At 38.5% G+C, this 14,512-nt stretch overlaps 1 protein-coding gene across 1 annotated transcript in view; it reads left to right on the top strand.

Annotated features, from left to right (window-relative positions):
* The window catches only part of TMEM170B (transmembrane protein 170B), a 33,320-nt gene that overhangs the window by 3,942 nt on the left and 14,866 nt on the right, over nucleotides 1-14,512 (top strand). Inside the window, exon 2 of the mRNA XM_060614800.3 lies at nucleotides 14,339-14,509. Within this exon, the coding sequence (XP_060470783.1) occupies nucleotides 14,339-14,509 (171 nt within the window). The remainder of the gene's footprint in view (nucleotides 1-14,338; nucleotides 14,510-14,512) is intronic.

Raw genomic sequence — 14,512 nt, 5'->3', positions numbered from 1 at the left:
TACTTCATTTTAGAAATAGTGACACATCATCATGGAAGTGACATGGCTGGGGCAGTTAGTGACAGAGACAGGCCTTGGGATGATGTTCACTGACTTTTAGTTCTGTCCCTCTCGCTTGATTCCACATAGATTCTTAACTCTGGCGCGTCTGATGATAAATCTTAATATACTTAAGAATAGCCCGGCAGTATTCGCCCCAGTGAGCCCAAGAGTGTGTGAATGCAACTAAGTTTTGGCCAGCAAATAAAAGATACTGGAATATGGAAGATATGATTGAATAATAATGCTTTCCCCAAACTTGAAGTTACGATTGCTGGTGTAAAAGTTAGTGATCCATATTTATTATACATCCAGTTTTAGAAATCCTACCAAATTTGGTCTATTTATTTTTTCTCCTTCCTGAAGACCTAGTATAGGGATTGCCTGTAGAACAGATTCATATCTGGAGACCCCATCCCTTCAGTTAATCGTCATTGCTAAAGTTCTCTTCTGTATTCACCACTTCCCAAACCGTGTAATTCACAAGATTCCAAAATTGTTAACTGTGTGTAGGTTAGATGCTTCTTCAGCTTACCAAAGTAGAGATAAATGCCTTCCCCTATGAAATAGTTTTTCATTCTCTCCATATGTTCTAACCCCCCCACCCCCGATCTAAAATTATAGTCTATGAATGTACTCTTTCCATTTTATGGGTAATTTGACTTAAAAAAATAATCTACAATGAAATGCATTCCTTTGCTTTACTTTTATTTTCTTCATCTACTTTGGCTTCCAACTTTGTGTTCTGACCCAAATTTGGTTGCTAAGAGTTTAGAGGAGAATTTTTTGCTTACCACAAGGCAGGATCCCTAAGCCCATGGGTAAACACAGAGCCAGGCTGGTATTGGGAGAGGGATAACTGGTCCCTGAGAAAAAAGGCACAGGCTGGCCTCAGGCTCATCTCCTTTCTCACTGCCAGCTGCAGATGTAGGGCGGGTGCTCCTCTCTTTCTGTTGGTACAAACATTGAGAAGCTGGGGATTCAAACTGGAAAGAAGGTCAGATGTCTTTGTGTATAAAATATATATGTACTCATTTTTCTGTTAAACATACACTTACAGTAAGTTCCCTTTTAGATTTTATAGTTGCTAAGCTACTGTAGTGTTAATACTGACTGTCAGCAAAAAAATAAAGGGGGGGGGTAGTTTGTATCTACTGTACGTAGTTGGAATGGTTCACACTCACATGTATAGCCAGCACCCTCAGTATGTTCCCAAGTAGGTATGCATCTTCCGGGGTGCCCTGTGCCCCAGCTTCTCATTGGGTTAAGTTCTTCCTAAATGCTCTACTATAGGAGGTTTTTCCTGAAATATAGGTGAAAAATTCCTTACTCTTTTGTGGTACAGAGCCAGTAAATTAGTGGTGGTATGATTCGTACTTTATAGGATTTTGCTCTTTGGAAATTTTACCTGTGTATCTTATTGCGAAAGAAGCTACTGTAATTTTTCAAAAACCGGAATTGTCATCTTCAGGTTCTTTCTTAATTTCCATCTCATTATCTTTGACTCATGCATCCGTATCCTCTGGCAATACCAAGTCTGACATCCAGGTGACATTTCTTAAACCTAAAGCAATTTCAGGACAAGCCTTAGGACTGGGTAAGCTGTAATTGTGACTCTTTCGTAGCTAACTACCAGAATATAAACTTATCTGTGCTTTGTTTAGTAATTGAAAGGAAGGACTGGAAAAGTAAGATAATTCACGAGGAGGAGTCAAAATGACCAGAGCTATTTTTTCTTGTAGAAAGGAAGCCTAAACAGAGGAGGAAGGATGGGTCGGGGATGGGGAGGAGTCACTGGAGCCAGGAAAGGAAATTGGGATTGAGAATAGTTAGATGTAAACTATAAAACTCCTGGAGAAAACAGAGGCAGTAATCTTTTTGACATGGGCTGTAGCAACATGTTAACTATGTCTCCTTGGGCAAGGGAAACAAAAGCAAAATCAAGCTGTTGGGACTACACCAAAATAAAAAGCATCTGTACAGCAAATGAAACCATCGACAAAACGAAACAGCAACCTATTGAATGGAAGAAGACATTTGCATACGATCTACCTATTGAAGGATTCATACCCAAAATATATAAGGAACATAATAAATAAGAAGAATGAATAATCCAATTAAAAAATGGGCAGAAGGCCTAAACAGACATTTTTTCCAAGGAAGACATCCAGATGGCCAACAGACTCATGGAAAGATGCTCAACATCACTCATCATCAGGGAAATGCAAATCAGAACTACAATGACATCACCTTACATCTGTCAGAATGGTAGAATCAAAAAGACAAGAAATAACAAGTGTTGGTGAGGACGTGAATAAAAAGGAACCCTCAGGCATTGTTGGTAGGAAGTAAATGAGTGCAACCACTGCGGAAAACTGTGGAGTTTCCTCAAAAAATTAAGAATAGAAATGCTGGATGATCTAGTAATTCTACTACTGGGTATTTATCTGAAGAAAATGAAAATGCTAATTCAAAAAGATACACGCACCCCTACTGTTACTGTAGCATCATTTACAACATTTATTTACAATAGGCAACATGTGGAAGCAACCCATGTGTCCATTGGCCGACTGATGGACTGACTGATGAATGGATGTAGAAGGTGTGTATGTATACAGTGGAATATTCCTTAGCCATAAAAATAGGGTGAGATCTTGTCATTTGTGGTAACATGGATGGACCTCGAGGGTATTACGCTGAGTGAAATAAGTCAGACTGAGAAAGACAAGTGCCATGTGATTTCACTTACATGTGGAATCTAAAACCAAAACAAACCAATAAATGAACAAAAAGAAACAGGCCCGTAAATGTAGAGAACAGTCTGATGGTTGCCAGAGGGGAGGAGGATGGACGGATGGACAAATGGGTAAAGGGGAGCGAGAAATACAGGCCTCAGGTTGTGGCATGAGTAAGTCACCAGCCAAAAGGTATAGAAGAGGGAGTATAGCCAATGGTATTCTAGTAGCATCGTATGGGGACAGATGGTGGCTACAGTTGGGGGGAGCACAGCATAACGTATAGACTTGTCCAGTCACTGTGTTGTGCACCTGAAATTAACATTGTGTGTCAACAACACTTCAGTTAAGAGTCAGATGTAAGAAGAGAACCCCCCCCCCCCGCCCCAATACAGCGTGTTGAATTTACCGTAGTATCAGATGAAAAATTCTAATAAATTCCAGAAGTCTTAAATAGTTGTGTTCATTGAATATTCACTGCAGGCCCGATACTGTGCAAAGCATTTTGCACGCATCTCTTTTCTTATAATTGAAGTGGCCTCGTAGCTTGCCGCTTTATTAAATGTATACGATTAGATCAGGTACCATAGGCTAGTTGTGTTTTTAGTGACTAAGTATTCCGGCAATAAAAGTTGGTCATAGAATAAACAGTGGCAGTGGAACCATTTGAAAAAGATCTCATTAGACTCTCAAATTCCAGTAACCTTAGGTAAATAGATTACACTTGAAAAGAAAAGGAGATTTTTCACCAAACTTGGTACAAGTAGGAAGAACCAAACTTTTACATCGGTCCAGTTGAATGCGTTCTTATAAATCTTGGGATATGATCTAGGAGGTCTTTTGTAAAAGTGAAGTGGTATAATGGAAGCTTTTGAAAAGCAGGGGATACCTGTATGCTAACTACTCTTGCCTAAAAGTGTCTAGCTAAGATGTTTTTGTCAGGGTTGTGACACTGGATTTTCATGATAAAATTCCTCCCTTCTCCCATTTCCTACGGTCGATTACTTTGATACAACATAGTTTCTGAACCTTGCTGCCTATCACAATCACCTGGGTCTGGTTAAAGGTACAGATCCAGGATCCCAGTCCATATTTATGGAATTGGGATTTGGGGAACAATCCTATATTTTTAAATCTGAAACTACATTTATAGCTAGCCCTTCTGGTGATTTTGTTATTGAGAGCTCAAGGATGGGGGACATCCGATTTTTAAAAATTAAGTTTCATTGTGATCAGTTTGTAGCTGTGTTGTGATATATAAAGCAAATTAATATGGAGTATTTAGTATAACTAAAGACTTATTAAACTTTCAATATAAATGACTCATTTATTTCCAAGAGGTTGCTGAAACCCAGTTTTTAAAAAGTGACTATCTTTTAATATTATTAATTATTAATAATATTTTACTGTTTTAGTGATGTTTTCTTTATATGTACTAGCGATAGAGAATGATTCCTGTTAAATGATAGGATTTTGAAAATTCGAGGTGGTTTAGGTATGTTACATCTGAAGTATATGAGAGAATTAAACATTAACAAGATTTATGTAAACACTTAGATAATGTTATTGGAATTTCCCCTACAGAATAAGTGGGGTTCTGTTAGATTTTTGTATGCAAATAGAGTCTAAAGAAGCAATAGAATCTCGAAATTTATGGGTCAAGAAACTTGGTTTTATCCTTAAATGCTACAGATTGGTTTTTGTACTTTAGACAAGCCACATTATTTCCCAGACCTTGGTTTCTTCATTGGCAATACAGTCTGATGTTGGCAGTTTTCATGTTGATGTTAAGAGAAGGCTGATTTAAAAATTAGAAAGTTCTGAGAGAAAAGTTTAGTAACTATGAGCTAAGAGAAACACTTACCATCTGCATATAAACTTGTTTCTTTAATCTTTAAAATTAAGAGATTTTTAAATTTCTTCAGAGCTTCTTCAGGCCTTTAATAGGGTGAGGTTTAGGACCTAGAAATTCTTTGTTCTTGGAACATCATTTAAGAACTCTTAGAATTAGGCCTTTTTTGTTTTGTTTTGTTTTTAAGTTCATTCTTAGACATTTACTGTCTCATTTTGGTGATAATTTTATCTTTTTTTTCCAACTACCTTATAAAGAATTTTTTATTATGGGAATCCTAAGACCTACATACTCATCATCCCCTTTCAGCAGTTATTAAAATGTGGCTAATCTTGATTCACTTTTTCTCTTTCATAGGGGAGGGGAGAGTCTGGAGTATTTTATTTAATTAATTACCTAACTAATTTAAATTTTATTGAAATCATGCTAGTTAACAAATTATGTACTAATGGTTTCAGGAGTAGAATTTACAGAGGGCACTTGTTGGGATGAGCACTGGGTGTTTTACATAAGTGATAGAATTAGGCCTTTTTAAAAAAAATTTTTTTCAATGTTTATTTTTGAGAGAGAGAAAGAGAGGCCCCGAGTGTGAACAGGGGAGGGGCAGAGAGAGAGGGAGACACAGAATCCAAAGCGGGGCTCCAGGCTCTGAGCTGTCAGCACAGAGCCCGACGCGGGGCTCAAACCCACAAACTGCAAGATCATGACCTGAGCCGAAGTTGGATGCTTCACTGACTGAGCCACCCAGGCACCCCAAATTAGGCCTTCTTAAAACTTGGTTTAGGAAACTCTGGATTCAGGATGGGAAGATCCCTTCTAGTTCTGAAATTATGTCTTTGTTTTATTTTGTTTTGTTTATCCTTGTGCAGTATGACTGCTTCCTCAGGATCACTGTCAGTGATAGCCACAGTGTGACGGTCCTGACCATGCACGTCCATTACTTACTTGCTGAATTTTCCTGGTTGTGCTTTTATTTCTGAGCTGTCACTCATTTGGTCCTTTATTTAGATTTAACTTTAGGAATTTGTTTATATTGAGAATTTCATTATACGCTCGTTGATGTAAAAAGTTCATTTTTCAGTGTTCAGTGTCAATATCCCTTGGAAATACTGTATCATGAGATTGTAAAGCATTTTGACAATTGCTGAGAAGACGTTTTAGATCAGTAACTGATTCAAACAAACATGTTGTTACTGACTTTTTTTCTCTCTTTTTTGGTGTGGCATGTATAATTTAAGATACTTGAGGACCCACAAGTGATGACAATTAAAACCATTGTGAAATGCTGTGTTATAATTTCATAATAGATTCAGATTTTGACACTTAATTCTTACACTTTTGTAACTGAGTAGCTAATCAATTATGAGGAAGAACAAATTGAATGACATCTTTTAGGAAGACAGTGCTATGACTTGAATATAGAGCAGTTTTTTAACTATTTTAAATAGCCTTAACCTGATTTCTTTAAAGCAATGATACTCTGATTGTTTTAAATTAAGAACTTGCTTTTCTAAGAAATTTCTTTTAGTATTCAATGATAAGTACTATAATTTACAGTTTGAAATTATATAATTAGCTGGAAAAAGGGTAATTTCGTAGAAGTGGGTAATAACACAAGTGTTGCCATAAGCTTTGAGAAGGGCGATATATTAAAGCAGCTCTTGAAGGTGTCACAATTAAATTTAAAAACTAGTGTTTTTGCTTTCTTTAAGAAGCAGAAGCAGACAGCTATTAAATATTTACAGTAGATGTAACTTCTGTGTTAAATGAGGTTTCGAGTGGACAAATGCAGCAGCTTATTTTTAAGTCTGGTTAATATGTTAAGAGTGATTAAAAATAGATGGCCAACCAGACACATGAAAAGATACTCAACATCGCTCATCATCAGGGAAACACACATCAAAACCTCATTGAGATACCATGTCATCCAGGTCAGAGTGGCTAAAATCAACAACTCAGGAAACAACAGATGTTGGCGAGGGTGTGGAGAAACAGGAACCCTCTTGCACTGTTGGTGGGAATGCAAACTGGTGTGGCCGCTCTGGAAAACAGTGTGGAGGTTCCTCAAAAATTAAAAATAGAATTACCAAAAGACCCAACAATAGCACTACTAGGAATTTATCCAAAGGATACAGGTGTGCTATTTCAAAGGGGCACATGTACCCCAGTGTTTATAGCAGCACTATCAACAATAGCCAAGTTACGGAAAGAACCCAAATGACCATCAACTGATGAATGGATAAAGAAGATGTGGTTTATACACAATGGAATACTACTTGGCAATGAGAAAGAATGAAATGCAGTTGCCATTTGCAACAACATGGATGGAACTGGAGGGTATTAATGAGAAGTGAAATAAGTCAGAGAAACAGATCTGTGTTTTCACTCATATGTGAAATTTGAGAAACTTTAGACCATGGGGAAGGGAAGGGGAAAAAATAGTTTCAAACAGAGAGGGAGGCAAACCATAAGAGACTCTTAAATACAGAGAACAAAGGGAGGGTTGATGGGGGAGGTGGGGGAGATGGGGCGGGGTGATGGGCATTGAGGAGGGCACTTGTTGGGATGAGTACTGGGTGTGGTATGTCAGCAGTGAATCCCGGGAATCTACTCCTGAAGCGAAGAGTACACTGTATATACTGTATGTTTAGCTAACTTGACAATAAATTCTATTTGAAAAAAATAGTAAAATAAAAACATCACTGCCAAATTAAAAAAAGAGATGATTAAAAATAAGGAAAATATATTCTATGTTTTAACCTTTTTTGTTCGTTTCTTTGTGTAGAGTTAAGCTTCCATCTAGTATCATATTCCTTCTGTCTGAAGAGCTTCCTCTAATAGGTCATGGAGGTGCTCAGGTGGTTCATTCTCCCAGCTTTTTTTCTTTCTGAAAAAAAGTCTTCATTTCTGAAAGCTTTTCCTCCTGAATATAGGTATCTGGCTTTACAGGTTTATATTTTTTCCTCTTTCGGTCTTTAAACAATGTCGCTTTATTGTTTTTGTTTGATAGTTTCTGACGGGATGTTTGCTGTACTTTTTATCTATTTTCCTCTGTATGTCATGTGTTTTTTCCCCTCTCACTACTTTCAATATTTTCCCTTTATCTTTGGTTTTTATTCATTTCACTGTGATGTATCTAGGTGTGGGGGGGGCGCTTATTTTTATTTTATTTTGTTTTGGTTATTTTGGGAAGTCTTTATCTTTGCTTGAGATTCTCTGAGAGTCTTAGATTTGCAGTTTGGTATCTTTCATTATTTTTAGAAAATTTTCAGCCACTATCCCTTCAAATATTTTTCTTCTCCATTCTCTTTTTCTTCTCCTTCTGGGACTCCAGTTTCACATTATGTTAAACCATTTGAAATCATTCCATAGCTCTTAGATGGATGGTTCCTCTTTTCCCTCCTCCTCCTCCTCTGGTCCTATTCTTTTTTCTCTCTTACCACAATTTGAATAATTCCTATTGGTCCATTGTTAAGTTCACCGATTCTTTGCTTAACTGTGTCAAGTCTGTTGATGAGACCAGTTAAGGAATTTTTCATCTCAGATATCATGGTTTTTGTTGTTGTTGATGATGATTTTTTTTAATTTCCAGCATTTCCATTTGCCTTTTTCTTGGAATTTCCATTTTTCTGCTAAAATTCCCCATGTATTTATATGAGTTTGCAGCCTTCTCCATGAGAGCCTTTAACGTGTAAATTACAGTCATTTCAACATCCCTTTCTGATTGTTGTAAAATCTGGATCATTGCTGAGTCTGGTTCTGTTGATTGCTTTATTTCTTGACAGTAGATTGTTTTTCTTATTTACCCTCATTCTATCTCCAGTATGTTTATCATTTGGTTAAATTAAATTTATTTTTTTTAATTCAGACATGGCAGTGAATTCTCCTGGGGCCTTTCTTGCCATTGTTCTTCTTGTTCAGGCCTCTGTTTCCCCTAAGATCGACTACCTATTGTGCCCTGAAGAGCCCGAGGTATTAGAATATATCCCATTGAAGTACCATTAACTAATGATTCAAAGTGTCAGCTCTTGCTAATATATGAAAGTACTGTACAAAATTAATTAAAGTACTGCAGTAAATATTTTCAGCTTTGCAGACCATATTATCTCTGTCATAGCTACTCAGCTTGCTTTTATAGCATGAAAGTAGCCATAGGCAGTATGGATGAGTATGACTGTGTTTCGGTAAAACTTTATGGACGCTGAAATTCAAATTCGGATTAATTTTGATGTGTCGTGATGTACTGTTCTTTTGATTTTTTTTAACCACTTCGAAATGTAAAAACTATTCTTAGCGCACAGGCTATACAGAAACAGGTGGTGGGCCAGCTATGGCTCATGGACCATACTTTGCTGACATCTGATTGAGGGGACTTTTTCAACTTTTAAATGCATCATCCCCCAGAGAGTCTAATCAGCCACCTATATGGGACATATCCCCAAACTGGGAAGTCACTGATGTTAGAAACTAAGGGCTGTGGATTCCACACCTTAGGTTTGCTGGAATGAGAACAAAGCTTGAGATAACCTAATGTGAACACAGACTGTTTAAACATACAATGTGCACCATTTCTATAAAGAAGGTAGAAACCATGAACAGTTTCAAACTATGGGCTTACTGGTATGGTATTTTCAGCTTGGGGCATAGACTATGTTGAGTACACAGTTAGGGCTCGGTATCTGTTGGTTAATGATTTTATTAGAATGGTCAAATATCCTCTAGAGGATTAAAAAATGTGTTTAGTATTTGTCTAATGAGATGGTTTTGTTGTTTCTAGGACTTTTGGATGTTTTAATAAATTTCTCTTAAGTAACTTTAGCCTAAAGTAGTGATTTCTGTCTCTGTCTCATGTTGTGATTGATAGAGCTGACGGCAGTGTTGCTGTTTACGTCCTACCTCCAGAGCCTGCTTTCCTTTTCTATAGGTTAAGTTTTGCGAGCAGCCTGGGTTGAGAACCTTTGGCCTAGTGGGGCGTCTTCGTTGATGAATTTTAGAATCAAAACTATTTTTTTAAAGACAGTATGTTTGCAGCAAAATTTATATATATATGTGTGTATATATATATATACACACATATATATGTATATATATATGTGTGTATATATATATATACACACATATATATATACATATATATGTGTGTATATATATATGTATATATATATGTATATACAGGCAGGTGCTAAAAATAATGTATACAATAATATAACCCATCTCTTATCTCTAAAAGATAGCCACTGTTTTCTGTTGGTGTATTTTTCTGGGCATATACAAACATTCTTCAGCAAATAAGATCATACAGTAGGTATCATTCTTTGACTTGTTTTTAGTCAGCTAGTATATTTTAAACATCTAGAGAAAACCATTTCTCATAAATAATTTTGTCCAAGGATTCAAAACAAAAGCACAGAAGATAATTTTGAGCAACTTGGCAACGGGGGCTGATGAGAGACAGAGATTGGGAGCAGGGCTATTTCTAGTCTCGTTTGGAGGCCGGGACACATCACAGTTCTCCGGCAACAAACACAGTGCAACAATCCAGGCAAAATTCGTCTAGGCTGAAGCTTATGGTAGCCTTGACTGGGAAAAAATAACGAGAGGACTTCAGGAGGTGTGCCCAGGAAGAAGGAATATTTCCTTCCAGTGAATTAAGGTGATTTGTACAATGGCATGCTTCAGAGTTTTCTGTTTTGTGCATTGTATTTTTAAAATTTTGTTGTGCATCTTGCTTAGCACCAGCCAAGGCTCCCTCTGGCATCCTCTTTCCACTGTTGCTCACTTTCTAGAAGGTTGGATGCGGCAGATGGACCAGTGGGCCCGTGGATGTCTACGTTAGCCGTGCGACCCGGGCAGTTTCAGAAAAGGTGGCGATATGCCACACCTGTCCTCTTAGTACCTGTCCTCCCTCTAGGCCTCTCGGATGTATGTTCTTGCTCTGCTCTTAGGATACTGCAGTTCTCTTTGCCTGAACTAGCCCAGTAGGTTTCCTGAGTTTGCCAATGGTGAGCAGGGGCCTTAGACAGACTTGCCTTATGCAGAGTAGATCAAGGTCTTAGGTCCTGTCCGCTGACCGGGTTGTCTGCATCTAGTGGGGAATTGACAAGAATAGTAGTAACCTGAAACCTAGGTTAGTTGTAGATATTCTCAGCGGAGTTCAGTGTTTTCCACGGTGAATAATAAGGTTTTTAAAAAAGAGTGAGAAATGTGAAAATAAGTTTGAGTTTATATAGTTTGTGCTCAGTCTGCCTAAGCGATAACCCTGAACTGGTCATGAGAGGACCATTTGAGGTTCTATTTTAGCTGTATAATGTCTTTGATATCTTGGGGCTTTATGGAACATTAAATTTACATTCCCCAATGATTAGGTCAATTTATGGTTGAGGCCGAGAACTGTATAGTCACTAGGCAGACACCATTACTTGTAATGTCAAATAATCCCTCACTCATACTGTTAAATATAGTCAAGAAATTTTTCATTCTGTTTGTATTTCAAGAACAACATAGATCTGGTAAGCTGTCCGAACGGGGGTTGGGATCTGAGGCTGATTATTGACTTCTGTTTAAGAGTATGTGCCTGCTGCTGTAGAACCTTTCCTTATCTCTGAGCTCCCTTGATGAAAATGCCCCGCTCCATATTATTATTCCTTTCTCTTCCCGCTTTATTAGGTTCGCTTCGGAAAATTATATATTTTAAAATAGAAATGCCTTCTGAGCAGGTGAAGCCTTTGTGTCCTTAAAGCATTTATTATCAGCTGAAGCCGTTTGTTTGGGAGTGACAGTCCAGAAGCACGCTTTCCCTGAAAGCTGGCAGAGAAAAACCTTAAAAGGCAGGCTTTGTCCACTTTTCCTTAATGACCAGCATCTGTCTCTTAGGCCGTTGAGAAGCAGGCCCGGCAATTCACCACACACTGGAAAATACACCTGCTGTCTTTTTCTCCAAATGATTTCACATTATCTGAGTCCATTCTGAGTGTTGATTCTTAAGAATTTGGCAGGGTGGAAATGATTTTATTTTTAAAATCTGTTTTCTGTGTATCCTTTTTTAAAAAAAATTAAACTTTTTACTTTGAGAAAATTATAGATTCACATGCATTTGTAAAAAATAATACGGAGAAAACACGTGTACCTTTTATCCAGTTTACACAATGGGAACATCTTGGCAAACCACGGTGTAATTTCAAAACCATGATACTGACATTCATCCATGAACCTCATTCACATTTCACCAGGATTACGTGTATATGTGTACTTACTTATGTGTGTGTGTATTACATATTTTTGTACAGCTTTATCCCTTGTGTATATATCCACCACTGCAGTCAAAATTCAGAATAGTTCCATTGCCACAAAGGTCCCTAGTATTAGTTTCTTACATCCACACCTTCCTTCCTTAACGAGCTTTTTGCTTGTTTCTAGTCATTTGTGGGCATGACTTAAAAGAATCATCTTTTTTTTTTTTAAATTTTTTTTTAACTTTTTTTTTTTATTTATTTATTTTTGAGACAGAGAGAGATAGAGCATGAATGGGGGAGGGGCAGAGAGAGAGGGAGACACAGAATCAGAAGCAGGCTCCAGGCTCCAAGCCATCAGCCCAGAGCCCGACGCAGGGCTCGGACTCACAGACCGCAAGATCATGACCTGAGCTGAAGTCGGACGCTCAACTGACTGAGCCACCCAGGTGCCCCAAAAGAATCATCTTTTAAATTTATAGCCACTTAAAAAAACTTATTTAGTTTTTTAGTGTGGTGAAAACATAAAATTTAATCATCTTAGCTATTTTTAAAAAACATTTTTTTAAATTTATTTATTCTTGAGAGAGAGACAGAGCATGAGCAGGAGAGGAGCAGAGAGAGAGGAAGAGACACAGAATCCAAAGCAGGCTCCAGGCTCTGAGTTGTCAGCACAGAGCCCGACGCAGGGCCCAAACTCACGCACCGCGAGATCATGACCTGAGCCGAATCCGGACACTCAACCCACTGAGCCACCCAGGCACCCCGATCATCTTAGCTATTTTAAGTGTACCCCTGAGTAGTGTTACGTACATTCACATCGACGTATAACAGATCTTCATATCTTTTTCATCTCATAAAACTGCAACTCTGTACCCATTAAACAGCAACGCCCCAGGAAAGGAGTACTTTCCTTTTTAAGGCTGAATGATATTCTGTGTGCACATGCAGCCCACTCACTGTTCATTCATTCGTTCACTGGTGGACATTCGAGCTGCTTCCACTTCCTGGCTGTTGTGAATAACGCTGCTATGAACACGGGTGTGATCCTGCTTTAGATTCTTTTGGATACATACCCAGAAGTGGAATTACTGGATCATATGGTAGTCCTTTTTTAAAATTTTTGAGGAACCACCGTCCTTTTTCCATAGCAGCTGCACCATTTTACGTTCCCATCGGCACTGTATATCTGTACTTGAGTGATGTTGGGATGAACAAGTTTTAATTCTTCCATTTCTGTTCCCTTTATTTCATGACTGTTTTGTTGGCCTTTCCTTCACATTTGCTAGTGAACGCTAGCACAAATAGCAGATATTTTGCATTATAGAATGTTTGCGCACCAAGGATGATCCTCAAGGTGTCATCCAAGCATTTTGATGTCCGCTCTTTCCGGTATGAGTGACAGAAACCTTACCTGAACCAGTTTAAGTAAAAAGGGCATTTGATTACAAGGAAACGGAGGTGCTACCTTGAATCTAAAGGTAGTGATGTGGCAGGCCTTAGAAATCACGGGAGTAAGGGACCGGCTATCTCGTTGAGGGATCCTCCATCCTTCCATCCTGTATCGCGGCTTTCCTCACGTGCTGATGAAATGGCTGTTCACAAAACCTTCGGCCGCCCAATGACTGAGATGCTCCCGTGGTCCCAATCCAGAATTCCTGGGGGAAGGGAATGATTGGCCCAGCCGGGACCAGTTGCCTGCCATGATGTACCTCACGACAGACTTGGTGAGGGAGACGGAGTCAACGCGAGGACCTGGCAAAGCCATCAGGAGATGTGTGGATTGACTGGGAGGCAGTAGGTAGCCAGAAAGAAAGGGAATGAGCAGAGAGACAGAATGAAAGGTGTGCTTATCAACCGTAAGCCAAAATGGACAGCAACCGAAGACACATTGAAGAAAGGACAGTGGTGCTTGGAAAGGTCTGGGTAAGGACCGTTAAAATGATCTGAGGCAAAGAATTAAAAAAAAAAAAATTCCGAGAGATGCTTTAGTATATAAAGTTGAAAGCCAAGAGGGGAATTGCCTGAAATTCTTAAAATCATAAAAGAGAATCACTGACTGATTTCTGGAACGATTTGAATTAAGGAGTAGATTTCAGAAATGTCTTAACACTATTATTTAGTGTAGAACGTAGAAAATGACATGTCAAACAGCAATTCGTTAACTTTGTTCCAAGAGCTCTGCAAATATATCAGGGGTTCGTCAGACACATTGATGGATTATAGCTCAATGATGGAGACATTTAGAGGAAATTAGAATGTAGCCTTAGCCTTCTGAAGTCCTGGAACTATTTCCCCAGCAAGCATTAGTGACGATGATAACTGCCAAGCAGTGGTTAGTATTAGTATTTAGTGATACTATGTATGAGGTACTGTACTGGGCGCTTTTACCCTCCTCCAGACTGTGGGGGCTCACCGTTTGTTAAACCGAATTTTCCCGGGTGTTTTCAACTGAATTATTAACACTCTGCTTTTCCTTTCAGAGATGTGGTACTGGATCTTTCTCTGGGCTCTCTTCTCCTCTCTGTTTGTCCACGGTGCTGCAGGAGTGTTGATGTTTGTAATGCTGCAGAGACATAGGCAGGGGAGAGTAATCTCTGTCATTGCAGTCAGCATCGGATTTCTGGCTTCTGTAACTGGAGCGATGATCACTAGTA

This window comes from Panthera onca, chromosome B2 (assembly GCF_046562875.1).
Source record: "Panthera onca isolate mPanOnc1 chromosome B2, mPanOnc1 haplotype 2, whole genome shotgun sequence".
Classification (NCBI taxonomy): Eukaryota; Metazoa; Chordata; class Mammalia; order Carnivora; family Felidae; genus Panthera; species Panthera onca.
Note: the sequence above shows the minus strand (reverse complement) of the source record. Positions and strands in the feature narration are given on the sequence as shown.